A 26,521-nucleotide genomic window follows, 5' to 3' on the forward strand; every position below is an offset into this window, starting at 1 on the left:
CTATTTCTATATGTAATCAGGATGCTTTTGTATTAATTGATTCCAGATCCACACACTCTTTTGTGACATATGCATTTGCATCTAGACTGAATAGACCTTTAGAATTACTGCCATATCTGCTATGTGTGTCAGCTCCATCTGGGAAACCTGTATTGTGTGAATCTATATACCGGTTTTGTGATATGCGTATTGAGGATGCTATCCTATATGTAGATTTGCTGCCCTTGAACTTTAGGCATTTTGATGTAATTTTGGGCATGGATTGGTTGACCAAGTATTGTGCCGCTATCGATTGTGTGACAAAATGAGTTGTATTTAAACCACTAGAACATAAAGAGATTGTGTTTGTGGGTAATGGGGTAGTGCCTCCATCTTATTTGATATCTACAATGAAAGCATGTAAACTGATCAGGAAGGGGTGCCAGGGTTATTTGTGTTATGTGTTGTCTGAACAATCTGTGAATGTTGAATTGAATGATATCCCTATTGTTAGAGAATTTCCAGATGTGTTTCCAAATGAATTACCAGGGGAATTGGTAGACAGGGAGATAGAGTTCACTATTAAGACTGTGCCAGGCACCCAGCCCATTTCTAAAACTCCCTATAGAATGGCTACTGCTAAAATGAAAGAACTGAAAGAACAGTTGCAAGACCTGCTTGACAAGGGGTTTATCCGACCTAGCACTTCACCTTGGGGTGCACCGGTACTGTTTGTGAAAAAGAAAGATAGAACTCTACGCCTGTGCATCGATTATCGGGAATTGAACAAGGTAACAATAAAGAACAAATATCCCCTACCCCGTATTGATGTCTTATTTGACCAGTTGCAGGGATCACAGGTGTTTTCTAAGATCGATTTGAGATCCGGGTATAATCAGCTGAAAGTTAAGGCAGCGGATGTTGAGAAAACCGCATTCAGAACGAGGTATGGACATTTTGAGTTTCTTGTTATGCCATTTGGAGTGACTAATGCTCCGGCAGCATTTATGGACTTAATGAACCGAATGTTTAAAACTTACCTTGACGAATTCGTTGTGGTTTTTATTGATGATATTTTGATATATTCTAAAGATAGACTTGAACATGAACATCATTTGAGAACAGTCTTACAAATACTTCGGGAAAGGAAATTATTTGCTAAACTAAAGAAATGTAAGTTTTGGTTAGATGAAGTTGTTTTCTTAGGGCATGTGATCAATAAGGAAGGAATTTCAGTAGACCCGCAGAAAATAGAGGCGATTGTGAATTGGCCTATACCGACAAATGTAACAGAGGTCCGCAGTTTCATGGACCTAGCCGGGTACTACAGGAGGTTTGTGAAAAACTTTTCCAAGATAGCTGTACCTCTTACCCAGCTGACTCGCAAGGGGCAATTATTTGAATGGAATGATGAAAGAGAAGCTGCCTTTCATGAATTGAAAATGAGATTGACCACTGCACCAGTGTTGACACTACCGTCAGGTACGGAAAATTTTGTAATTTTCAGTGATGCATCTTATAAAGGTTTGGGTTGTGTGCTAATGCAGAACGGAAAGGTTATTGCTTATGCCTCCCGACAGTTAAGACTGCACGAGAAAAACTGCCCAACACATGACTTAGAATTGGCCGCAGTCGTTTTTGCTTTGAAAATCTGGTGGAATTATCTGTATGGGGCAAAGTATGGAGTCTACACGGATCACAAAAGTCTAAAATATTTCTTTACGCAGAAGGAGTTAAATATGCGACGGAGGAGATGACTCGAACTGATAAAGGATTATGATCTAGAGATTCAGTATCACCCCGGGAAAGCTAACACAGTTGCTGATGCCTTGAGCAGAAAATCAACGGGGAGTATGGCTTGTTTGCTTACTGAACGGAGAGAGATCTTGCAAGATTTTGAGAAATCTGAAATTGAAGTGGTAATATGTGAACAAGGCAGATTGATAGTCGCTATTACAGCTGAGCCGGCAATCATTGATGAAATTAAGCAGAAACAGAAAGAGGATGAATTCCTCAAGAAAGTAATTGATGAATTCGAGACAAGTCCGAAAGCAGAGTTCAGTATTGTAAATAAAGTGTTGAGATTTCGAAACCGAATGTGTGTCCCTGACATTCTGGAACTAAAGAAGAGGATTTTAGATGAAGCCCACAGATTCGTATTTGCTATGCATTCGGGTAACAATAAAATGTATCGGAATTTGAAACAAACCTATTGGTGGCCTAAAATGAAGAAAAAGATTGCAGAATATGTGTCCAGGTGCCTTCAGTGTCAGCAAGTTAAGGCTGAACATCAGAAACCAGGCGGTCTACTTCAATCTCTCCCTATTCCTGAATGGAAGTAGGAACATGTGACTATGGATTTCGTTATTGGCCTACCTCGGACTTCTCGAGGTATGGATTCTATTTGGATTGTAGTTGATAGACTGACTAAATGTGCACATTTTCTGCCAGTTAGAACTACGTTTAATGCTTATAGATTGGCTACTATTTATGTTGATGAGATTGTTCATTCACACGGAGTTCCAGTGTCTATTGTGTTGGATAGAGATCCGAAATTTGTATCTAGATTGTGGAAGAGTTTGCAGGAAGCTATGGGGACAGAACTAAGGTTCAGTACTGCATTCCACCCACAGACAGATGGGTAATCAGAACAAACAATACAGACTCTGGAAGATATGCTTTGGATGTGTGCTTTGGATTTCCAGGGGAGTTGGGAAGACTACTTGCCACTTGCAGAATTTGCTTATAATAATAGCTTCCACTCCAGCATCGGTATGGCACCATATGAGGCTTTGTATGGCAGAAGGTGTAGATCACCAAATTGCTGGACAGAAGTCGGGGATAGGGCTTTACTTGGGCCTGAAATTGTGCAAGACACTTCCGAGAAAATCAAGACTATTCGACAAAGGCTCAAACAGCTCAGGACCGACAAAAGAATTGTGCAGATATTCGGAGAAGACCTCTTGAGTATGAGGTTGGTGACCATGTGTTCATCCATGTTTCTCCGATGAAAGGCCAAGTCAGGTTTGGAAAGAATGGCAAGTTGTTGCCCCGTTATATTGGGCCGTTTTAGATTCTAGAAAGGCTTGGCTCGGTGGCCTATAGAGTTGCTTTGCCACCGGGATTTGAACAAATCCATAATGTGCTTCACGTGTTGATGTTGAGGTGTTACCTCCGAGACCCGTTTCATGTGATTGATTATCACCGGGTAGCTATAGATGAAAATATGGAATACGCTGAATGGCCGGAACGAATTGTTGATCGGCAAGTGAAACAATTGAGAAGCAAGTCCATCCCATTGGTGAAAGTGGAATGGAAAGAACACTATGGGATGGATGCTATATGGGAAAAAGAGGAGGAAATGCGAATACGCTACCCATACTTGTTTCCCGACGAAGGTAAATTAAGTTTGGAGGGCCAAACTTCCTAAAGGGAAGAAGACTGTGATATCCCTGTTTCGTAATATGTTAATTGGTCCTTAAAATGAGTATGCTTATGTGTTTAATATGATTTTGTGTGCAATTATGTGAAAATATGTGGTTTTGAATTTCTATCTGTTTATCGTAGGAATATCTGTTTGATTATCTGCTTTCGAAATTAAATTGAAGGCCTTATCGGCCACAGAACCCGGAATTGATTGCGCCATTGTGATTGGCATAATTTTTAGAGCCCACGGTGAAATTTAATTGAAAATTGATTCGGATAAGATTAAACTGATTTAATTAAGGAATTTGTGCCCAATTACTTTAATATTATTATAATGGAATTAGTGGAAATTGTTGTATAAGGGCACTACACCCTCAATTCTCCTCATTTGTTGAATTTTGGCTGATCATAAACTCAAAGAAAGAAGAGAGGGTCGGCTTAGAGAGAGAGAGTGTAGGAGATTGAGGTTTTGGTCTTGACGCTTGGAGATTTTGGAAGATTACTCAAGAATTTGCTATAAATTGGAAGAATTGAGCCTCTAGGTAAGTGAATCCGTGAGTTTAATGTGTAATTTTATGTATTCAAAGTGGATTAATGATCAAGAGTAAGGATTGAAGTGTAATTGAATTGGTTTTGTTGAATTAAGAGCTAATATGTGCATGCATGTAAGAAATTGCTTTGAATTTGTATGTTTGAGCTTGAAATACATGATTCATGTAGAGTTTTGGTTAAAGCTCATGTTATGATCACCATTTGTATCATCTAAGTTGAGAATGAGAGTAATACATCACATGCATGTATAATTTATGAGGATAGGAGCTTTGAATACATGAATGTGTTATGATGAAAATGAGTTTGGTGTAATTTGAGCCATGCATGTGATTATTTTGTGAAATTGAGCTCCTTTATGTTGTAATTTAGTGTTTGTACCATGTTAGTACATGAATATGTGAAGTTTGAGCTGAGATTATGAGTTTGGGACCTTTGGAGGTCGTTTTGAGCTCAAGAACACATTCTGGAAAACCCAGAAATTTGATGTCCGCTCGAGCGGGGAAACCACCGCTCGAGTGTGAATTTCATGCTCCCAGTATTTTCTGCAGACCATGATGTCCGCTCGAGTGGGGAAGTCTACGCTCGAGCGGGGAGCTATGTAGGATGGACTTTCGCTCGAGCGTAAAAATGACATAACCAGTACTTTTGCAGGCCTCAAGGGTCCGCTCGAGCGGGGAAGTCCACGCTCGAGCGGGGACCCTGTTTTCTGAAATTTTGAAAAGACATTTTGTGTTTCATTGTCTGTTCTCTTTCACTTCCAAGTACTCTTAGGCATGCATTGAGCATTGTAATTGAGTTAAAGAGATAAGAATAAAGCCTAAAGAGGAAAATGTGAATTTAAGAACGGATTGAATTGTTGGTAACCCTTTTGTGTTCATGGACTGTGTAGGGTCGAGCTCCAGGACAAACCAACCAACCGATCACTGTGAGTAATATCGATATTTGGAAGCTTGTCATTTGTCCAATTGCTTATTTTCTTATAAGCCTTATGCCTTATGATTTGCTAGTTTGAATTGTGGACAAATGTCTGATAAGAAAGGATGGGCCAAAGGCCGTTTTGACATGAATGGATGGGCCAAAGGCCGTTTTGACATGAAAAGATGAGCCAAAGGCCGTTTTGACATGAATAGATGGGCTAAAGGCCGTTTTGGACATGAATGGATGGGCCAAAGGCCGTTTTGACATGAATGGATGGGCCAGAGGCCGTTTTGACATAAATGAGTGGGCCAGGGGCCATTTCGACAGGAATGGAAGATAAATGGGCCAAAGGCCAGTATGTTTGAAACTACAGTTACCTGACTTAAATTCTGTATATAAATGTTAAATATAAATGTGAATTGGGCCCAAGGCCATTCGGAGTATGTTGTTCTACATATCATTTGTATCTTCTTATTTGATATTATTCACTGGGCTATCGCTCACGCTTATTCATGTGTTTGTAGGTGAGCCAAGAGAGGTCCAGACCCAGCCTCAGTGAAGCCTATGTGGAACAACCCAAGTTTTTGGAGAGTCAGCCTTTATGTCTGACGCATGAGACCCGTCTTCGTTTTTTTGTTGTCTTGTTTATTTTTGTCATGTTGGCGAGAACTTTGTGTACACCTGTATATGGTTTTGATGGGTTGACTTAGACTCATATGATCCTGTTTGTACAGAATTTTATGGTACTATTTTCCCGTTGTGAGTTATTAATGTTTATATGTTTGGTTTATTTGATGTGCCATGTAAGCATAGCTCTATGGATAAAGTTTTAAATTTTGCTTCCGTTTGGCCCCTTTACTCTGATGAGTTAGCTTTGATTTGGTTTGAGGCCGTATGTAATCTCAGGATTACTGGCCGGTTATGTCCTTAACCCATAGGGGTGGATTTGGGTCGTGACATATTATCACTTATTCCAAAACAATATGATCGGCAGTGGTGAGCGGCAGTGAGGTTTGGTATTGGCTGCTCTCTATGTTGGTGTGTGAGACATAACAGAACCGAAATGTGTTTTTGTGTAAATGGGATACTGGGCGCGAATATTAATGGCCTTCCCTCTAAATTTTTTTCAAAGCTTTAGCGACTAAATGATTATTTGTCGCAAATACTCATTAACAACGACTAAACATTGGTCGCCAAACGTAACATTTTGGCTACTAATGTTTACTTTCGTCAACAATGTTTAATATACAACGATTAAATTATTTTTTGTCGTTAAAAATTCATCTAAATGTGTCCATTTTTTTGCGACTAAATTTGTTTTGTCGGCAAATGACATTATACAGCGACTAAATGAAGAATTAATAGCGTAAAATGCCAACAAACACCGACTAAAACTATTTTTGGTCACCAATAAGAATTATACGTCGACCAAAATAATATAGTAGCTAAAACATGCAATTAACGCCGACTAAATCAACTTTTAGTCGCCCAAAGTACTATTTTTGGCAACTAAAATTGTTTTTGTCGCCAATTTTAGTCGCCAAATGTGCAATTTGTTGTAGTGCAAAGTAACATAGGGCGTAAGGAGGATTTTGCATATTTGAGTGGGGGAGATCATTATATCTCACATCGGTCTAAAATTGTTTTGGTCACCAATTTTAATCGTCAAATGTGTAATTTGTTGTAGTGCAAAGTAACATAGGGCGTAATGAGGATTTTACATATTTGAGTGGGGGAGATCGTTATATCTCACATCGGTTGAATATGAAATCTTTGTATGCTACATAATCTGCGGGCTATACATTGGAACCATTTTTCTAGGAAACAACAAAAGACTTTCTATAGATTCAACAACTTGTAATGCAAAAAATATTTAACAAAGAATGTATCTTTAATGCTTATTTCCATTTCTTTTAAAATTCTTTCTTAATTTGTGGGCTATTTACGAAAATTTCAAGATCTTTGATCAGTTTTCATGAATGTACAATTCAATTATAGTTCTTTTACTTTCCGTTGTATGTTATCAGCTGCGGTATTCTGTGGATTATTTCTCGTAGAAGTAATGTTAGGATCCATTGACCAGCTTAGGTTCTCTAGAGAGGCCCTATGGTAAATAAAACCTAGACATGTCCAAGGAGTGTATAATTTTAAATCATGAGTGTTACGTTTGAAAAAAATATATTAAGAATTTTTTTTTATTATTTTTGTGTGTTACATTGGGATATGTTACATTAGAGCGTTATATTTAGAAATAGTACACTAAAGATTTTTTTTTTTTTGTTATATTGGAGTGTTACATTTAGAAAAAGTACACCAAAGAGTTTTTTCTGAATATTACGTTGTTACATTAAGGAAAAGTACACTAAGAAATTTTTTAGTGTGCTACATTAAAGCGTTACATTAAAGTGTTAAGTTTTTGTTCGTAATGTAAAATTTGTTCTAGAATGAGAGAAAATCTAAAATTTTTATAGTGCAAATTGTCCAAATATGTAATTTTACAATTTGAAAAATCCACTTTTGTCTCTAAAAATTTAAATTTAAATATGTAACTGACTATCTTTTTATGTAATTTTTATTTTAATAAGACCTTTGGATTCATTAAAAAAAAAATTAAACAGTTTAAAAGATCATATTTTAAGATTTTTTTTGATGTTTCACCCATAATATAAATAAAAAGCTAAAAATAATACAAATTTAATCCTATCACCATCCTTATATTTGCCCTGTAATTAAAGAGCAATAATAATTTAATCGATAAATTCAACAAACAACACGTGAAGATATTTCCTCACTAGTAAGTACTAGGTTGGTTGCTCGTGCTTGCACGGGCAAGTTGGCCCCAATTTTTTTTTAATTAAAATTTGTTTTTTTGATTTGAAGATAGTGCTTTTGTTTTATTTATTTATTTTTTGGTTAGAAATATAGTGGAGTGATTATTTGGTAGAAGTTGTAGAAGAATGATTATATAGCATTTATTGTTTTAGAAATGTATACTATATAATATTCGGTCCCGTTTGTTTTCAGAGATAGAATGGAGGGGATTCATAATAAGGGGATTAATAGTGAGGGGATTGTTAGTGAGGGGATTAAGTAAAATTGTGTTTGTTTTGATGATAGTTGTTAGTGTAGGAATTGTTAAATTATTTTTATATAAAATAATAAAACAAATAAGAAATATAAAAAATTAAACATTAATATTTGTAAAAAAATTCTCAATATATAAAAAATAAAAAAAATAAAAAAATTTATAATCCCCTCACTATTTTTCTAATACAATCTCCCCAACCTCCATCTTAATCCCCTCCCCAATCTCCATCTATAGCACCTCCATCATCCTAATTCCCTCTCAACTCTTAAAATAAACACAATACTAAATAACACCTCCACCATCCTAATCCCCTCCCATCTACTTAACCCCAAAACAAACGGGCCCTTATAGTATTTATTGTCTTAAAGGCATGGGTGTTCTCTAATCTTTGATTATTTATTACATTCAATGGTTTTTAATTGATTGAATATATTTGTGCGGGAGCCAGAAAAATATCCTAACTCTAGGGGTATAATACCCTAAACAAATATCATCTATCCCCTATAAAAGGAGAGGACCTCAAACACAAGCGGTATGCCTCATCTCTTTTTGCTCCACACAACACATAAACAATGTTCATTTTTATACATTCATTCTTTCAATCAAATGACTAATTTTACCATCGGAGTGTCTCCGGCTAGCAACCCCGGTTGGGTGGCGCCGATCATGCTCATTTTTGCAGATATACAGGGACAAAATTCATCTCTTCGTTGGATCTCTACAGTCCATGTGATTTCATGGTCTCACAATTGGCACCGTCTGTGGAAAACGTTTGAGAATTAAATGAAGAGCAGAGCAAACACTATATATATATATATATATGTATAGGTCTCTATCTTTATGCTCATAGATTCTGTGAAATAAATATTAAGCATGAGACGAAGGTAGTGAATCTACCATAGAGTCTAAATTTTTTCTCTCTAAAAATGGGTTTCACACTTCTTTGTGAGAACATCTTTTCGGCTTTACAAAAAAGGTTCCCGGCCAAACCCACTCTGGGACTTTATTTATTAAATTATTATCTCACAAAAGTTGATTCTTGGAATATATATACATGTGCATATGCTGACAATTAACAGGAATTAAAGAATTGTATTATGGTTCAATAAGCTGTAATGTGGTTCATTAAGCCGAATTGCCAACTCGCCCCAACTTCAATTCGGCAACTTCAGTCATGCAGGACCAATTCAAGGATTGGTCAAATGGGTACATCGGAAGATCTATGGCCATGAACAAGCTTTGTACACAATTTCCTCGGCCTCTCAGATCCTTCGTCGCAGGCACAAATTGATTGGCAAGCAATCAATTACCGAGTTCCAACCCCATCAATTTCGAGCTTGATTTCGCCATCTCCGACTTCAGCGTCGTCTTCGGCTTGGACTATTTGTCCAAAACATACCTCAAATTCGGCTATCACAACTACGCCTATTCGGCAACCACCAATGAACCAACTTACATCCACTGGCCCAACGAACAAGTCGGCAACTTATTGGCTTATTCGGCATATTATCAACAAGGAGTTTCAACGACTTATTGGCTTATTCGGCAAGTTTTATTTTTATTCATTTTGCATGTTATCAACTCAGCTTCAACAACTTATTCGGCAACTTACTCGGCATATTAGCAACTACAAATCCGCATATTATCAATTCACAAATTATTCGGTATATTACTGCTGCAATTCGCAGATTATTCGACATATTATCAAGAGCAAATTAATATCAACTTTGCATTTTATCTAGCATGGACAACTTGTTTGGCACTATGATCTCGGCAAAAAACTAACACCTCGGCTTACCAAAATCCACATCTAACAATACCAGAGAATTCGCGTCAACTCAAGGAGTCCAGAGCCAGTAACCAGAGGAGTAAAAAAGTAACCAATGCTTGCCGATAGTTGTGCAACAACCCATATTTACAAAAAGCTGCAATTTTCAACATTGTCGAAATCTAGTTTTGATCATACCAATGTGAAGTACTCATCGAGATGAGTCCAACACAACAAACCGCGTCGAAATCGGAGCTAAAACAAAGCTATACGGGCCGATCAAAGCTTACTCAAAAAGTGAATTGTTTCGTTGGAGAAGACGACCAACAAGCTATGCAGAAATTATCTTGTGCTTTGTGGTTGCATTACGCCCTATTGATCAAAGCCCTCAGATCTATTTTGGGTAAAACTACGCCATTAGTAGTCCGATTCCAACGATCCAATAGTTGTTTCCAGCAATTTTGAGCCTCTAAACACATCCATATGGTTTGATTTTGTACATTTCATACCAATAATTTGTTGATTCTTTATGCAGTGCCACTCTCGCAACTCTCCATGCCGTATTCAACAATTTTGGCATCTTCCTGCCTACATAACAGCTCGCATCACTCAGCAATTTGGGCTCAAGTCTATTCCAAATGCCTTCCGAATAACCACTTCCATGCGAAAGCACTGGGGCTACGTTGTTATCGGCTTACTTCTTGGCACTATTGGCCACCGTCCACTCTAAATTCTGTGCAATTTAATCAGCTTAATACTCATCGCCGAAATCACCGTACAACTTTTATATACGCCCGGTAGTTCTTCGCATATTTTTACGCGTTGTCATTATTATAGCTTTGCAGCTTTCCATTTTTTGTGCCTGATATATCTGTATTAGTTGGTACATGCAATCATTGACATGCTTTATAAACCTTGCAGGGTCTGCAATTGATCGTCGCTCGACACCAACAAAAGCCTCCATATTTTGGAGCTCGCCGTACTCGACACATAGAAATATCTCTCACTCGGCACGGAAGGCCATCTTTTGAAGCAGTTTTCGCACTTAGCACTACACTACACTACACCCTCGCCCGAGGGTAATATTACCACAGCATACACCCTTACTCGGGGGTTATAATACCGCGGCATACACCCTTACCCAGGGGTTATAATACTGTGGCCTACACCCTTGCCCGGGGGTTACAATACCGTGGCCCATTGTTACAGAAATCGCTGAGGTAGTAACCTAACATCTATTTGAACAGTGTAGTTCGGCAAGGCAACAAAAACTATCATTTCTTCTATCGCAGACAATGAAAGTTTCGAAGCAATCATACATTCACATATATATACATTCATACACGCATTCATACGTGCATTTGTTCATTTGCTTTGTTCATGTATATATGTATCCACAATGTTTTTTCTAGGGGATTTCATATTTATTCAAGTAATATCGCTTGGCAATGTGGTCCAAAGTCAGCAAACTCAGAACAAAAAAACTTCCACCTCTTGTGTCAAAAAAAGCGAAAGTTTTGGGGTTATTGTGGAAGCCAGAAAAATATCCTAACTCTAGGGGTAAAATATCCTAAACAAATATCATCTATCCCCTATAAAAGGAGAGGACCCCAAACACAAGAGGTATGCCTCATCTCTCTCTACTCCACACAAACACTCTTCATTTTTATACATTCATTTTTTCAATCAAATGACTAACTTTAACATCGGAGTGTCTCTGGCCGACAATCCTGGTTGGGTGGTGTCGATCATGCTCATCTTTGCAAATATACAAGGACAAAATTCATCTCTTCGTTGGATCTTTACAATCCATATGAGAGGATATTTCATGGTCTCACAGCTTGCCCTGTTGAAAGGAACTTTGCGATTTTTTTAATATGAGAGTTAAACATAAACCAAACAAACAACAATAAACAACAAACCAAAATACAACTTATAACGTCAACAAATCACCCAATACAAGATCATATAGGTGCCGTTTGGTAACACTTACGTTTTCAGTTTATATTTACAAAAATTTAAAAAACTCAAATAAAAACTTATTTGGTAAATTTTTGAGTTCTAAATCAGTGGTCTCAGTTTATAAATTTGGCCAAAAAATGTAAACTCAAAAAAAGAGTCTTAGGCCAAGAAGACATCTCATATTTTGGGTTTGGGCCGAACTATGAACCGAGGTATCGGTAGAAAGAGGACCGAGCTAAAACGATAGCTCTACAGGACGTCATCTTGAAGTCAAGACTGATAGTAATGCTTAAACTATCACAGAGCCGAAGTAACTTGGCTGACCGCAATGTTAGCCGAGGTAATGATGTCAGCCGAAATAAGTGGGCCTGGTGGTTAGCTGAGGTATTGGTGAGAAAGGATGTCGGGCTTGGTATAACTCGGCCGGTCTTGGTATAACTCGGCTGGGCGCCATCTACATCATTACTTAAGCGTGTGACCGAGGTAACTTAGCTCAGTGTGGTTGCAGCAGCTTATTAAAAGGAGGTAGCATCAATGGCGAAGGCCGAGCTGTGTATAGCTCGGCAGAGTGGCATCCGATAGATCAGCTTTCGATCACACAGTCCGAAGGGCAGGGGACCGAGATAAATCAGTTCGGGCAAGAATGTATAACCGAGGTAAAAAGTTCAGCCATCTCACTTGGCTTGCAGTGATGAGACTCCTAGTAGGACTCTGCTAAGGAGAGTTAGAGTCCTACTGGGATTGTGTAAACCATCTCACTTGGTTGGTAGTGAGTAGGAGTATGACTCCTAGGAGGACTCTGCTAAGGAGAGTATAGTCCTACTAGGTTTGTGCAAAACCTCCTCACTTGGTTGGTAGTGAGTAGGGTGTGTGATTCCTAGGAGGACTCTCATAGGGAGAGTTGGAATCCTACTAGGATTGTGCCAAAGTAAAGTCTATAAAAGCTCATGACCAGACCTATGGACAGGTATCCCAATTCTTACTCTAGAATACACAGAGCTTATTGTCTATTGTCTAGTTGCTGACTTAGGCATCGGAGGGGTTTCCGGCACACACCCGCCGGTTAGCTCACGTTTGTGTTTTCAGGTGGCAAAGTAATATTGTTTGGAGGAATGCAAACTTGATCAAAAGGATCATACGAGAAGATTTATTTCTTTCCCGTACAGAAACCAATGAAGCTAAAGTTGCATACGGGAAAGTTCCTGGACAATTTTCTAAGGCTAGGCAATAAACACTATGAACAAACACAATGTTGCCAAACAACATATATACTCCCTAGAATTTGGCCAAAAAAAAAAAAAATTACTCTTCCATCAAAGTGGAAACATACAACGGAGAAATGAATACTAAAATACCCAATTTGAAAGAAATCAAACTTGGCAAACCAGAGTACACTAACATATTTTTAGTAATGCATGTGAAAGAGAGCTGAAGTTATTTATTTTGGAAGACAGGAATTACAAGCGTTAAATGGTGTGCTTCAAGGCCTACACCTAATACATTATGAGATCCCAAGGAGACAATGTAAATTCCATCATTGCAGCTGCATCAAATATTCTTGGTCCATCGCAAAAAAGGCCTTCAAATTAAGTTTAAGAGCTAAAATCTAGCACTTCATAGAATGTTTGAATGAAGTACAAGATCATTTTTGCCGACCTAAAAGCAAGATAAACTATAAAAGCCAAAACACATGGAGCACGAAAAGTGACCTGTTTGGACTCGAAATCTTTTGCAAGCAGCGTGATATCCCCATAAGAATGAAATGTTTGTACAGTTAGTGTAACCAAGCAAGACTCAGCAATCCAGGATTCAATCTAAGACCAGACTAGAGATATGTTGTTCTGCAAACCAAACAAGTCAAGTGTTAGTTCAACTTGTTGTAACTGAGTTAGGTAGATGTTTTGTAAACATGTGGAGTGTATATAATTTCAGATCTTCAAATTTCCAGTGGAAACTTTGTTATACATGGCTCTGCCCTAGGAATCATGGCAATACACCAATAGTTACTAAAAGAATACAAAAGGGAAAAATTTCCCAAACTAAAGACGGACAATAGGAAACTATTCCTCCAATTGTAATAAGTTAACATAGTGCACATAGAAGACACGAGGGCTGTTGCATGTGCAATTACACCCAATTTTAATAGGTACCATATGCCATTTGTTTGGAACCAAATAACATGAAAACGTAGACAATACATGAATGAAAACTTTTTGACATGGATTTATCTTTAATATATATGAGGAACAAAATTTTCGTTTGTTTCTGTTGAAATGGCCAAAGTGTTTCCATTTCCCAAGAGGCCGAAATGAAACACTAGTGGAATAATAAAATTCTAGTGTTTTCATTGAAACACATCAAAACATAGTGAAACACACCAAAACATAGTGCGATATACTGAAAGAGTAAATTGTATCTATACAAATTTAGAAATTTTCATTTATTGCTACTGTTTAAGTAAGTTTTTAGACCTCATTGGAAATTTTTGTTTGATAAAATTGAGTTATTTGACAATGCTTAATAATTTTTAGTTCATGGTGACATTAGTTTTTTAATCCTTTTACTTGAATGGCTATAATCAATTATTAGCTTTTATACATTTAGATATATTTCAATTTATGTTTTCAAACATTTTTATTTAATTTTTATTTCATAAAATATTTCCGCGATGTTTTTGTTTTTGTACTATTTGAAACAACACACCGGAAATTTTGATCCTTGTATATATATAATATTACTTGAAATCCAAGGACCAGGAGTCATCAATTGGCTAATTCTTTGTGCACAGCTGCGAAAAAAAGGGCAGGCTTCCACACACAAATGCAGTAGACATAACATCACACAAATTCAATTACAATATTTACGGTGTGTTAAAGATCCACTGGTTCTGAATTGCTCAGGAGATTAAGCATATGAAATATAGAACATGTTGACATTATAAAAAATAATTAACAAATTGTATGTAATGTGCCCATTAAAAACTTTGATGTATAAGAATATAATTAATATTAAAATATTAAGTGAAGCCAACAAGGAAACAAAGATTAATCAAATAATGTCGACTCACCCTCTAAGCAAAATGGGCAGCATTTTCCTCCTGATTTTCAAGGGGTAAGATAACAGGATGATACTCTACCTGTACAATTTAATAAATGGCTTCAACTTTTTACAACATACAAATTATTTTGTAACCAAAATTCAAATTATAATATAGTCAAGGACACATCATATAAATGCATATACATTTAAGTTGATGAATAATCAGCATTGATGATCTGCGAGAGTGAATTAGTTATCAAAAGAAAAATAGCAAATTGGGCCATCACTATAACAACCTATATATATGAATTGCCACTTCACACAACATACTACCCAAAAATTTTACAAACAAAAATAGTGGGGGAAACCAAACTCACTACATTTTTAGTATAAAAAATCACTCAACATACCTCTATGAAAATGTGAAACTTTGAACATTCTAAACATGAGCTTTCCCAAAGCTATATTTCCCCTAAACAAAATGATAGGCCATATGATGCAAGTTAGGTAAAGACATTATGAAAGACAACAACAAAACGGTTTCAACTAAAGAAAATTCTTACCAAGATTGGTCAAAGTGTACATGGGGATAGCGAACAATCACTAGATGGACAGGATATCCAGGGACAATTGCACCAAGTTGGAAAGAATGAGAACTCTTCCATTTGTTGTGGTTCCTTCGGGAAATAAAAGCAGGCAAGGAAATCTATCGGAATATGCCTCTCTTTGTATTCAAATCCTTGAAAGCACATATCTGTATCAAATAATCCCTTATAGATTGATAAAACTTCTTTGAATTCTTTTCATACAGAAAATGTAACAACTCCAAGTATACAATTAAAATTGCTTTCAATTTCCATATTTATTAGAATAGCTCACCAAAAAGAAATTTGAACACCAGATATGCGTATATTTGTTTGTAACCTTTTAAGTTTTCTCTTCCAACAACAAAAAAATTATTTAATTTTTCTAAGCATTTGCAAACTACTTAGATAATTTCATAGCATTTCATTCTCTTTCCTTTTTTTTTTTTTTTTTTTTTTTTTTCAACATTACCCTCATTTGACTGGCCAAAAATTCCCCCTTAACAAGAATTTACACCAGCTTAATCACTTTCAATCTGACTTTTCCTTAGTCACTAGACAGGTAACAACTTAACAAATACAAAAATAATTTATTAATGACTAGCATAGAAAACCCAAAAAACTAAGGTTTGGTTTTCATAATCAATTTTGAAAGATAATTTTCTAAAAATTTGTTTGGTTGTATATTCTAAAAATATTTTTTAGAAATTTGAAAATCCAAAACTCATTTAGTTTTTAGAAATTGAAATAATTTTTAAAACTCTGTTCAGTTTTGGCGTTTTCAAAAATAGTTTTTAAGTTTCAATCCATATTTTATAATTTTCAGTGAACTCTTTAAGTATTTTAATCAATATTTTTTTAAATTTTTTAGATCCAATCAATCTAAATACACCTAAAACATATTAAATTTATGAAAAAAATGGTTTAAAAAATCACTAAATATTTAATACATTTTTGTATTTATTTTGTATTTATTAAATTTTTTAAATATTTTTTATTTTTTAATTTTTTTTTAAGTATATGTAGATTAGATGCATTTAAAAAGAAAAAGAAAATTAGCCAATATATTAAAAAAATATGAATTAAAAATTTTAAAATTGTTTTTGAAAACTGCAAAACCAAACAAAATTTTAAAAATTATTTACTCATTCCATAATGGTCATCTGAATTTAAATTTAACATATGTTTTTCATTATTTTCATAAATATTTTTTTGTTAATTCAAAATACAAATTTATTTTGTTTTAAATTTTTATATGAATTTGCAAATAAGTTCCTCATCCAAAAAAATTCGATTAACTTGAAAATATAATGTATTGCATACTTCAGGGATCCCTCATTCAAAAAAAAAAAAAAAAAAAAATGAAAAATGAAAAATGATAAGCAAAAACAGTTATGGTTTTTCATACGATTTTCTATTTTTGAAAAAATATTTTGTTTTTAAAATCTGTAAATATTTTGAAATGTATATATTTATCAAATTAGTTTATGTTTTGATACCTGGCAATTTGATTGCTTGTATTGTGATGGGAATTTCCACATGGTTTAGAACTTAGAATCATTAATCATCAACCATCAACGTTGACACAAGGAATGTGAGCTAAGTGGGGCCAATATTTGCCTTTCCCCTTTTGACACTTCTCTGTTAGTTTCCGACTTCCCCCGATGATCGACAATCTCTTAAGTGAGGGAGGCAACCTTTGCACTGGTAAAGATTTGAGCATAGGGCAACCACCGATTTTAAGAAATTCAAGAGAGGCGAGATTTTGAAACAACTTAGAAGATAGCTTCTCCAGATTTCGGAAACCCGAGATATGAAGATCGATCAGAGAGGTGGACAGCAACATCCCATCTATCGGAAAGCTGGAACCCACTGAATGTTCTTCGTCTTTGCCTTCAATCAACAAGATTTTAAGAGAGGATAAACTGTGCAAACCAATCTTCTTGAAGTTGTTCCATTCTGAAATATTCAAATACAGGTCTTGAAGAGAAGTGAGGTAGTTGATGCTCTGCAATCCGTGTGGTAGGGCCTTCAGTTTTTTGCATCCCCTGATATTCAAATATGTTAGATTTGTTGCGGAGTGGAACCATCCTTCTGGAATGTACTCCAAATTCTTACACCCATACAAGATCAATCGACTGAGATTCTTGAGATTATTATTATTAGGAAGGGCATCTGGCAAGTATTTGAGCATATAACAACCCCAGATCTGAACAGACTCAAGAGATGGACAGTTAATTTCCATCCCTTCCTCTACTAGCAGTGCCTCCAACTTTTTACACCTCTCAATCTCAAGGTGTTTGAGTGTGGGTGGTAGCCCCCCACCTCTGCACGATATCAAGCATGTGAGGGATGGACAATTCTCAAACGTTAACACTTCAAGATTATTGTCATTAATTTGCGTTATCCACCCAAATAAGGATTGCAGAGCCTCACAATTACGTATCTTGAGTGTTTTCAGCGTGCACGGAAAGCCTGTCTTTGGAAAAGAGACGAGACTTGGACAGTTATAGACATATAACTCCTGAAGAAAAGTGAAGGTATGTAGTAGCTGTGGCAGTTTCTTCAACTTTTCACAATTATATATTCTTAAATGCTCAAGCCTCGCTATGCAAGGGAGTCCCTCTTTTTGTTGTTGTTGATGTTGCCATTCATTTTCTTCATCCTTATCTTCTTCAAACAATGAAAGAAGCTGGGGACAACCTCTAATTTGCAAACTTCGAAATGCAAGGAGACTGTGCTGCACTCTCGCCTCATTCTTCCACAGTGTCTTGAGTTCTTCACAGCTTGTAATCTTCAATGCTTTGAGTTCCATCAGCCCATGAGTAACCCATTTCGGCAAGAGCTCGAGTTTCTTGATCATCTCAATGCTCAAGGAAGTTATTAAACTCGGATGCTTACACTTTGCATTTGCTGATATCACTTCATCATCAGCCATACTCCCCATCTCAAGGACCGTTTCAAGGCTTGTTAGAGGGACGCCATTCATAGCTATACAGGTGAGTGATGGGAGGCTAATGCTGGAACCTTCAACTACGAATTGCGGGCACTCTGAAATCTTTAGATTATTCAAACAAGGTAGATCAGTAGGCAACATTTTAAGAAGTTTAGGACATTTTATTAGGGAGAGATACTTGACACGTGTGAATGGTTGAACTTCCTTGTGATCTTCAAAAGTATACCAATCCTCCCATTCTGGCATATTTTCAAAGCTTAGAGTCTCTAGTAATGGAAAAGGTTGAACACCACCTTGCCCATAGAACTCACAACCGACATGCTTTAGTACACTCATTCCTTTAATGTAAAGCTTTTTGAGGGAGGGTTGTTGTCCGAGTGGTGGCAAGGATGCACAATTTCCACAATTATCTAAACTTAGGTTAGCCATATTGGAGAACAGAGAATCTCCTATCCAAGTTGGAAATCCTGTACCAAGGTAGCCTTTGATATGGAGGTCTTTTAAATTCTTGTGAGGTTCTAGCTTGTCAAGCACTTCTGTTTCTACTCTTCCATCTCGTGAATCATCTGAGTTAACACTCCATTCCATTGATAACACATATAACCCCTTCTTCTCATTTAAATTCGCCTCCCTTGTATCTAGAGGATTCACCACATTCTGTAATCCAGATAGGCAAAGCTTCCCCTGTAGATAAATTAAGTTCCCCAACTCTTTTATCCGAAGCCCATTGTTTTTAGTAACAATAAAATTGGATAGTGTATGAAGACTAACCAACTTACCTATTCCCATTGGCAATTCTTCTATGGAATCTGCACCTGTAGTATCAAGATGACGTAGGTCAATTAGGTTTCCCATATCTAGAGGCAACTTTTTCAGTTTTTTACATTCTCTTAACATCAATGTTTGTAGATTGTAGAGAGAGCCTAGTGATTCGGGTAATTCTTTTATATGGCTGTAGGAAAGGTTAAGATACCGCAGATGTTTCAAATCTCCAACCGAATTTGGAAGTTCTGTAATGAAATATCTACTCATACTGAGCACCCTCAAGCGTTTTAGCTTCGGGAATAGATTAAGGGGAACATTGCTTGCCAAATTATAACCCGATCTATATTTTAAGCCAAATGGTAAGAAAGTCCGTAAATGCATGGCTTTATCAATGATCTCAAATTTTTTCATACCCTCATAGTATTGCTGCATATAAGATGAATGTCGAGCTTTCTTTAGATTCTTGTATTGGTCTTGATCTTTCAATCTATCCTCTATTCTATGACAAATATCTCTTGCAACAACTTGAGCCAAATCATTGATGAGGTCATGCATCACAAATTTAGAGCTTTTACTGGTACTAGATGGTTGGAAAAAAGACCTTGACAACAATTCATGGAAGTACTCAGCTCCTACATCTTCCATTTGCTTCTCTTTTTGTTGTATAATGAAGCCCTTTACCATCCACAATAGGTCTAGCTCCTTTTTCTCAAATTCATAGTCATTGGGTATTATTGAGCAGTATGCAAAGCACTACTTTAAATGTGAAGGAAGATCATGGTAGCTTAATCTCAAAGGAGGAAGGATGTCACTTTTATTATGTGGTAAATCCCATATTTTACTACGCAATACATTTACCCATTCCTCATCTCGTACTTTGTTACGTAAAAGGCCACCGAGTGTCCTAGCAGCGAGAGGCAAACCTTTACATTTCTCCACAATTTTCTTACCAATTGATACCAAATTTGGATTTGCATCAATACTTGTATTTGTAAAGGCATGTTGTGCAAACAATGACCAACAATCCTCATCTGATAGGATCTTAACGTCATGGAGTTCAATAGTTGCCATCATTGTTGCAATGTCTCTGTTACTTGTTGTCACCACGACTTTACTCCCTTGGGCTCCATCATTGAAAGGTTTTTTCAAAACAATCCAAGCATTGTAGTCTTCGTTCTAGACATCGTCTAAAATAATTAAAATCTTCCTTCTCGCCAAAGCCTTCTGTAGTTCAACTTGAGCTTGATCCAAGTTATTAAAACTACATGTTTAGGAAGTCACTGAATCATAAATAGTTTTTGTTATTTTCATAATGTCAAACTCATTTGACACACAGACCCATGCTTTCAGATTGAAATACTCCTTCACAGTTTCATCCTTGTACACCATCTGAGCGAGGGTGGTCTTGCCAATCCCACCCATACCCACAATGGGAATTACTCCAATGTTGTTATCACTTGATTCATCCCCCTTTACGAGAAACTTAATTATCTTACTCTGATCGTGTTTTCGGCCGTAAACGCGAGGTTCATCAAATAAAGATGTAGACTCTGGTCTTTGCCAAGTCTTAGTAGGTGTGGTGGTTCCAACAATCTTAACCAAATTAAATTTTGAACATTGTTCAAAACTATTGTGCAATCTGGTATTGATCTCCTCAATCTTGGACTTCATTTTAAAATTAAAGATAACATCTGTTGGCTTGAAATTAGGGATAAGGTTCCATACCTTGGTGGAACTAGCTTGGCGTGGCTTTGCCTTGAGCTTGTGTTGCAAAGCTTCGGTGGGAACTCATCCACTAAATCATCCAAATCATATGCCAGATCCTGGAGATCGTCAAGCCATAGGTTCACGGCTGGAACTATCATTTGCTTCTCCTCTGCGTTAATCAGAACAGCTTCAATTTGGCACAACATCTTGGTCCAATTGGTCAGCTGGGTCTCAATACCTTCAAAGGCAGGTAATTTCGAGGATGCAAAAGAGGTCATCTTCTCAAATAGCAATTTGACGAAGCCAGAGAGAAAGATCTCTGCTAGAGGCATTGTTTCCGATTACAGAAGGAAAAGAAAAAACCAATAGATCAGAAGCCAAGCAAAGCAAAGAGGTTGTTGACTTTTTTTTTTTAGTGAAAAAAGCTTTAGCAGTCTAAAAAATGGCTATATTTTTGTGAGAAGAAGAAGAAATTGAGTGCTCAGAGTTAAGTCAAAAATAGAGTCTCCTTTCATTAGCCCTCTGTCACTCTGCGAAAACAACATATAAATTAAAAAATAAAAATAAAAGAACCCAAATATAATATTGTTAGTAGAAGAACCCAATTACGTTTGTTAATATGTTTTTCAATGAATTCATATCTCTATCATGGTTTTTCTCAGTTGGTAGAGGGTGGCTTAGAAGTTTTCCCATCTTTAACCAACAATATAGTTTTGGGATTTGGTTTATACATTTTCAATTTTGTTGGAATGTGATTTTTTTTGTTACTTATTGTTGAATTTGAAATGGAAAAATACTATGAGTAAAATAAAAGATGGACTGAAGTGAAATTCAAAACCAATTATATGATCACCTGTGTAATTAATATATTTATTATGTCGTTGGTCCCTATAATTTGTTTTGAATTTTATTTTGATCCTTCTAATTTTGCACTTAATTTTTTATGTTTCAATTGTTAACAACATTTGACGGAAAGATCATCTTATAACAAAATTTAAATTGTAAGGACTAAAATGTTCAAATTAAAATTACGATGACTAAAATGACACTTCACTTAAATTACAGAGACCAATGATTTAATTTACAGTTTAATTAATTTTTTTTTCTCTCTTTTGTAAGAGATAATTGAACAAGTGTTTTGACATGAATAATGCGTAGTAGTCTAAAAACACTAAATAATGAGAAATTTAAAATACAAAATGATTGGTTTAGATTATCAGACTGAAACTCATAGCGAACTCCATGAGTCTGAGCAACACTTTTCAATACAAATCGAGGACTAAATTTTTTTATTTTTTATTATATTTTTGAATATTTGCTTGATAATCATAAAAAAAAAATTCTTTTGTACCATAGTTTTTTTTTTTTTGGGCCTTGATTTGATTTTGTTGTTTGTCTTATTTTCTTGTCTTAGGTTACAAGTTGATAGCATGCGAGCCAACAGCCTTGGATCTTCCCTGGAATCAAGATAGGGAAATTCTTTTGTACCATAGTTTTGTTTTTTTGGCCTTGATTTGATTTTGTTGTTTGTTTTATTTTCTTGTCTTAGGTTGCAGCCTTGGATCTTTCCTGGAATCAAGATAGGGAAAGTGGTAATGTTTGTTGGGTAAATTAAATTGGTAGTTTTGTATTTTGTCTTATCTATCGTTTTGATTCTCACATTTTTAATTGATTTAATTTTGATTTAAATTTTAAATTTTGTATTATTTTGATTCAATTAATAACGTCAATTAGTGTTTTTGAAGTAAAATTGTTAATGAGATGATTGAGATTGACTGACGTAGTTAAGAAAAATTATAATTTTGTTCCTAAAAGCATAACTCATGCTACTTATGTGTGCAATTTTCATAATTAAAAAAAAAAGAGTTAATGATTGCAGTTAATTAAGTTAAATTGAGACAATAAAAAATTTAAGATTAAAATTGAATTAATTAAAATTACAAAGGTCGAAATGACACTAAAACCAAACTATAAAAACTAGTGATTAAAATTTGTGCATATTTATTTTCTTATTGTAATGAATCTCAAAGGCTCAATTTTAAAAATTTGAGAAATATCAAAGATAATGGCATACAGTTTTTTGCCCTTGAAACCCAATCTGGCCCAAACTTGTTGGGCTTTTACCCAAACAAGGCCCAAATCCTGAACGGGTCAGCCCAAATGAGACTAGGTTTGGAATTGGACCTTGAATTTGAAACTTAGTTCGACCCAAGCATGTTGGGCCTTTTACCTAAACCAAGCCCAAATCCTGGGTATGTCGGCTAAAATGAGACTAGGCTTAGTATTGAGCCTTGAAATTGAAACCCAATGCAGCCCAAGCTCATTGGGCTTTTACCTAAACAAAGCCCAAATCCTAGACTGGCCAGCCCAAGTAAGACTAGGCCATGAATTTGAAACCCAACCTGGCCGAAGCTCACTGGGATTTTACTCATACAAAGGCCAAATCCTGGACAGGCCAACCCAAGTTAGACAAAGCTTAGAATTGGGCCTTGAACTTGAAACCCAACTTGGCCGAAGCTCATTGGGATTTTACACAAATAAAGACCAAATCCTAGACATGCCAGCACAAGAGAGATTGGGCCTTGAATTTGAAACCCAGCACAACCTAGCCACAAAAAATTATAAAAAAAAAAAAAAGCGAAGAAAAATTATTTAAAAAAAAAGACTCAAATCTTGGGCTAAGCTTGGAGGCTAGGCCACGAGCCCATAAACGTAGCCTATTTTGGCCCACTCATCAGTCCACCATGCAAGCTCACCTAGGCTTTAAGGTTTTGGCCCGTAGCCCAATGAAAGAGGCTTCACACATTTTCAACTTTCTACACCAAACAAGCCCATTATCATGTTGCGGAAGAATGGTCCATAAAATAATTGTGCTGATCTCTCTCATGAGCAAAAATGAACATCTTTCAAGTTTTAGGTTTGCCTTAATAACCATTTGAAACATGATGAGTCACTTGAAAGAAATAATAAATAAACCAGTTTGATTTATTTCCAAATTTTAAATTTCTTATCAAAATCTTAGTGCACACAATATTTTATCCTTTACTTTCACCAACATCAATTTCGTGCGGCAAACTGGTCGATGCCGATCCTATTTTGCTATTTTGTAGTCCTAAGAATTGAGACCTGCATAAAAACAGATGAATAAAACAAATAAGTTTCGTATAAGTAAAAAATTAAACACATAATTAAGTAAAAAATTATACACATAATTAGGTTTGAATTGCGGCACGCTTGCTCGTTTCGTGTAATCAGCGAAAAAATCGATAAATGTAAACCAACATAATATAACATGATATGGACACAAAAACGCAAAAAAAGAAAGAACCGAACAGGACAAACTACAAACTGTTATATGTCACCATCACAATTATGACTGATACAAAATGAACAATTTAGATACGAAATGCAAATCTCTTCCAGTCAGTTTATGATATGCTCTTATATAAAACATTTGTTCAATTATAAAACAAGAAATCATTAAATATATCAAATGTTAATGAACACTTCACACCTAATTGATACACAATGTATTAGTTTACTCTCAATGAGATGATTCACCATGACTGAACTCATTGTGATCTTAAAATTTGATCTAAATATATCAATTAAAGAAGAAAATTCATATGCTGGGCTTTGAAATATTACTCGAAACATATTATAGTACCTTAGGCCGCTCCATAGAGCTTCCAAAATAACCCATTCCAAAAGACAGGGAATTGTAGGCTGCTGTAATCACTATAGCTTTCAGCTTAGTTGAAGTCCCAGGAAGCTAAATAGGAAACAAACAAACAATAAGTCATTTTTTTCCTTCAAAAAAACCATTAAGGTTGAGGGTTGGGAGCTCTCACTGATATAGGAGCCTTGGCTTGATCAACCAGAGTTCTGACACTTTTATCAGTACCGTGTTGGCTATTATCTTACATAACAGAGCGTAAAACTTTCATGCAAGCAGAGCTCGGACCTGCCTGCGACTTGTGCAACAAAAATAATAACCATGTTAGATTCACAAGCTGGGGGTATACATAAATGGAAACGTAGAATATGATCTTTGTAGGTTTAACACAAAAATAAATAATGAAAACTAAATACATAGAAGAAAGCACTAAATTAGGCAAAAATCACAAAAACGCGAAGACGTTTACAAAAATATCCCAGTATTAAACTAGCCTTATACCAAGAAAATATAATGTTCCTCATAGTAAAAGATGAATTAAAATTGCACGTTTATAAGATACAATTTTCTTTTTGTTTTTTTTTATTCTATTAGTTATACTTCCCAAAATAAAATAAAATAACATTTTTGAATAACGAGGATACATATGGTGAGGATGAGACACAACACTCCCGAGCAGCAAATCCTTTCATTAAATACTGTCCAACACCACTAACGCAACAACCAACTATAAATGGAGCCCCAAACGGACCTTTTGAGGATGCCTAACAATTGGAGCCATATATTGCTGATAATCCCACACGTCCACTTATTTGTTAAAAATATTTGAAGAATAAATTTCAAATTTAACTAAATAATGATCCATTTTAGAAATGATGTCACGCAAATTTCAACTTTTAGTTGTGAATTGTGATCAACAAAGGCATCGAATCTAAATAAAAGACAAGCCAAAAAAGCATTGAAAATGAAAATGATGCCAAATAGGCCCCTAGAAACTTGGTTAACTTCATCAAATGAACTGGCTACCCAATAACCACTTAAAGGTTTCATTCACTACCAAGAAAAGCATTTCTTTTGCGTGGTTGTTGGGAACTTGGGAGGACAAAATGCCATAGAGGAACTGAATTTTTTTTTTTTAAAATCAAAGCCTCTGAATGCCCCCTCCTCTCTCTCTCTCTCTCTCTCTCTCACACACACACACACACACACACACAAAACTTCATACACCATAGCCCCCACCAAACTTTCAATGGCCACCAATCAACTCCTCCCACAGAACACCAATTCGACCACCATCACCATACTTGGGTTAATTAAATAAGAATAGTAGAAAAATAATGATACAATTTAAGGAATTGAGACAAATAATATAGAAACTCTTTGCATATATAACACGAAAATGCCACAAAAACAAAGCAATAATTACCTTCAGTGCAATGCCACCACTTGAAGCTCCAGATGCTATATGTCCTTCAGTGTCATCACAAATAACCGCAATAGAGTCCATAATGCAGTCATCTTCTGGCACATTCAACCTACATAAATTGACCATGATCCCAATTTGTCTTCAAATGATCGAACTTCTGTTTGTGGAACACATGCAAAAACATTCATAAATTCAAAATAAACTTTAATAAAACAGCCCAACCATAAAATAAAGAGAGAGAGAGAGAGAGAGAGAGAGAAGATAAAGTAATTGACATACTTATCATTGTAACATATTTAGTTGTGAATACCAAAAAAAAAAACCAATTGACATATTTAGCATGAACATCCTTTTCTCTAAAAACATATTTTCATGAAACAAGTAATTGACATATTCAGCAAGGGTGAATCACACTTTACTCCCCTCAACTATTGTCCCGTATCACTTTACCCTGAACTAAATATTATAACACTTAACCTCCCCTCATCTACTAATTTTTTAAAATTTATTTGGAAGTGCTCTTCTACATTTTTTGTTTTTGTTTTTTTAACTGATGAAATAGAACATAATTTAAGTTATGGTGTATGTACATAAATACAGGTGGGTAACAGGATTATCCGCAATAGGATCCATGTCCGTATCGAGCATGTTTAGCCTTGAAGGTGCATCGAGGAC

General features: G+C 35.8%; 1 protein-coding gene, 1 long non-coding RNA gene and 1 pseudogene across 4 annotated transcripts; all 3 read right to left on the reverse strand.

Annotated features, from left to right (window-relative positions):
* Nucleotides 1-13,204: 13,204 nt before the first annotated feature.
* LOC114303824 (putative disease resistance protein At3g14460) lies at nucleotides 13,205-20,732 on the reverse strand. Of its 3 annotated transcripts, XM_028248978.2 has the most exons (5): nucleotides 16,816-20,732; nucleotides 15,296-15,486; nucleotides 15,143-15,204; nucleotides 14,761-14,829; nucleotides 13,205-13,534 (listed from the first exon to the last, which is right to left on the reverse strand). In XM_028248978.2, the coding sequence occupies exon 1, from the start codon at nucleotides 19,719-19,721 to the stop codon at nucleotides 16,884-16,886; it is 2,838 nt and encodes a 945-aa protein (XP_028104779.2). In that variant the 5' UTR covers nucleotides 19,722-20,732; the 3' UTR covers nucleotides 13,205-13,534; nucleotides 14,761-14,829; nucleotides 15,143-15,204; nucleotides 15,296-15,486; nucleotides 16,816-16,883. The 3 variants fall into 3 exon arrangements, with proteins under 3 accessions (XP_028104779.2, XP_082773290.1, XP_082773291.1); XM_082917164.1 differs by lacking the exon at nucleotides 14,761-14,829; XM_082917165.1 differs by lacking the exons at nucleotides 14,761-14,829; nucleotides 15,143-15,204.
* LOC145820680 (putative disease resistance RPP13-like protein 1 pseudogene) lies at nucleotides 19,692-20,708 on the reverse strand (annotated as a pseudogene).
* Nucleotides 20,733-23,711: 2,979 nt separating the features above from the next.
* On the reverse strand, nucleotides 23,712-24,545 carry LOC145819818 (uncharacterized). The gene is made up of 2 exons (XR_014360591.1): nucleotides 24,412-24,545; nucleotides 23,712-23,870 (listed from the first exon to the last, which is right to left on the reverse strand). It is a non-coding gene; the product is annotated as an uncharacterized LOC145819818 (long non-coding RNA).
* Between the last annotated feature and the right edge of the window lie 1,976 nt (nucleotides 24,546-26,521).

The sequence above is a fragment of the Camellia sinensis genome, chromosome 2 (genome assembly GCF_055761805.1).
Source record: "Camellia sinensis isolate YWXY chromosome 2, ASM5576180v1, whole genome shotgun sequence".
NCBI classification, from domain to species: domain Eukaryota; kingdom Viridiplantae; phylum Streptophyta; class Magnoliopsida; order Ericales; family Theaceae; genus Camellia; species Camellia sinensis.